Source organism: Empidonax traillii, unplaced genomic scaffold (genome assembly GCF_003031625.1).
Source record: "Empidonax traillii isolate 1590-97213 ecotype Southwest subspecies unplaced genomic scaffold, ASM303162v1 scaffold1634:size97100, whole genome shotgun sequence".
In the NCBI taxonomy this organism is placed as follows: Eukaryota; Metazoa; Chordata; class Aves; order Passeriformes; family Tyrannidae; genus Empidonax; species Empidonax traillii.
Window position 1 is genome coordinate 47671 of NW_020956827.1, and position 2388 is coordinate 50058.

The 2388-nt window shown below is 54.3% G+C and overlaps 1 protein-coding gene across 1 annotated transcript in view; it reads right to left on the bottom strand.

Moving 5' to 3' along the window:
* LOC114070638 (SH3 and multiple ankyrin repeat domains protein 3-like) overlaps positions 1 to 2388 on the bottom strand; it is a gene marked incomplete at its 3' end in the record, with an annotated part of 74029 nt that overhangs the window by 45786 nt on the left and 25855 nt on the right. Inside the window, exon 2 of the mRNA XM_027908165.1 lies at positions 221 to 424. Within this exon, the coding sequence (XP_027763966.1) occupies positions 221 to 424 (204 nt within the window). The remainder of the gene's footprint in view (positions 1 to 220; positions 425 to 2388) is intronic.

Below are 2388 nucleotides of genomic sequence, written 5' to 3' on the forward strand. Positions count from 1 at the left end.
AAAACCGCTGTGAGAGAAACATTAAGGAATTTACCAAAGGGGGAGAAAAAGGAAAAATAAGCTAAAATAACAAGAAAAACAAACAAATAAAACAAACGAAATAAATGAAAAATACAATGAGGGAAAACACATAAAACAAAACGAGAGAAAAATAAATAAACAAAATAAGAGAGCATACAACAGAAGGAACTGAAGTGGAAGGAAGCAGGGGGTGGGTTACCTCCAGGTAGGGCACGGGCGTGTCGGGGTTCAGGGGGTACTCCCGCAGCAGCCGCTCCTCGTCCAGGAACTTGCCGGCCCTGCCGTTGAAGGCCGGCTGGAAGAGCCCGTAGTTGAGCACATCCTTCAGGCTGTGGTTCAGAGTGCACAGGATGCGCTGCTTGGACACCCACACGGGAACGTCGGGGTTCAGCCGGAGACACTTCTGGGGGAGACACGAGGGGGAGTCAGCGAGGGATCCCCCCCACCCAGGGACAGGGAGAAGGATCCTACAGTGTTTTCCGTGCCAGGGGATTGTGGGAAGGGGGAAAACAGAGTCAGAGAAGGATAAAGACTCAGCAGAACCCCCTTAATGCGCTTGGTGGGGTTCAGGAGGAGTCAAACCAAGGAAATGCGAGGAGCGTCCGGGAATTTTTTTATGGCCTAATAAGAAACGGCAGCAAAAAGTTTACTTAAAAATCTCCAAGAGGGTGAAAAGAGGTGTTGATTTCTCCTCCTCCAAACAGAGGGAGGACGGAGCACCATGACCCTGCCAGGACCTGGAGGCACCAGGAAGGTCTCCCAGCGGGAGGAAGAGGGAAGGACCCTCTGCTTCCCACCTCACCCCATGGCCACAGCAGGTTTTTCCCAGCACCATAAGCCTCTTCCCTCCCTCCTCGGGACCCAAAAGTCATCAGACATTTGTTTCCCATCACCCTCAGGCTGTGTTTCCTCCTGCTGCTCTCCCAGCTGGCTGCAGGGCCAGGCTGGTGTCCCTGTCCCCCTCTGTGGTGGCAGATGCTGCTGTTGGGAGCATCTGCTCTTGAGGGTGAAGGGCAAGAGGATGTCGGGCCAGCAACAGTCTCTCCCTGCTGGCAGCCACTGCGTTCCCTCCCAGTCCCTGGGTCTGCATTTTGCCCCTCAACCTTTCCTCGTTCCCGTCACACTTTGTTTTCCTCCTGGTCCTCTTCTCCTCCACACTTGGGAAGACACTTTAGCCTTGGCTGAGGGGCTCATTTCAAAGCCTGTCAGCCCCGTTTAACGCTCCTGATTTCTGCAAGGCAAAGCCAGCCCTGACCCCCTGCCCTGCTGTGCTCCTCCAGCAGCTGGGGAACGCCTGGGCTGAGCCCTGCTCTGCTCATCACATGGGTGATGGGATGCTTCTGCCTCCACCCTTGTTATTCCCCCAGTTCCCGTCTCCGTGGGGCGCTGGAGGCACACGGATCCACACACCTTGCCCACGAAGGTGCTGAGGCACAAAGCCACAGAGCTGATGTTACAGCTCATTTTCCCCCAGCCGGGATAATTTGCACTTGGCAGTGCTTGTCCTGCAAACAGGGGTCAGCGTTATCTGTTCCATCGCTGACCGTGGTGGAGAGCTGGAATTCTCACCGCCTGTGGCCCGTCCTGCTGCAGGATCCAAGGGAGAGGCGGCCAGTGTGAGAAATCAGGAGTTAAAAACCTCTGAGGAACGCCAGCTCTGCCCTCCTTCAGTCCTCCAAGAGAAGCAGAGTGTGCATCATGCTTTCAGGGACCCATAAATAAAAAATGAGCGGTGTCTGTGCCTTCCTACTCGCTTGTTTAGCCTCTAGGACTCTTCCTCACTGTCACATTGTGTTGTGGAGTATGAAAATACATAGCTGGTGGGGAAAAGCTGCCCTAGCAGGGACAGGCAGAGGCACAAGCACTGGCTGAAGGAAGGTCCAGGCCTAAAACCCACTGAATTTTGGACCCAGCTTTGTTCTGCAGAGCTGGCAGAGCTGAGATCGTTCAGCCTGGAGAAGAGAAGGTTTGGAGTGACCTAATTGTGGCCTTTCCAGTGCCTGAAGGAGCTACAGGAAAGATGGAGAGAGACTGTTTACAAAGGCCTGGAGGGACAGGACACAGGGAATGGCTTCAAACTGAGAGTTTAGATTAGATATTAGGGAGAAATTCTTCCCTGTGAGGGTGGGCAGGCCCTGGCACAGGTTACCCAGAGAAGCTGTGGCTGCCCCTGGATCTCTGGAAGCATCCAAGGCCAGGTTGGAGCAACCTAGGCTAGTGGGAGGTGTCCCTGCCCATAGCAAAGGGGTGGAATGAGATGGTTCTTGAGGTCCATCCAAACCCCAACCATCCCATGACCTGTGAGGGATCCCAAAGGATCTCCTGTGAGGAGCCGAGGGGCTCAGAGAAGGGAGCAGCTCTCAGAAC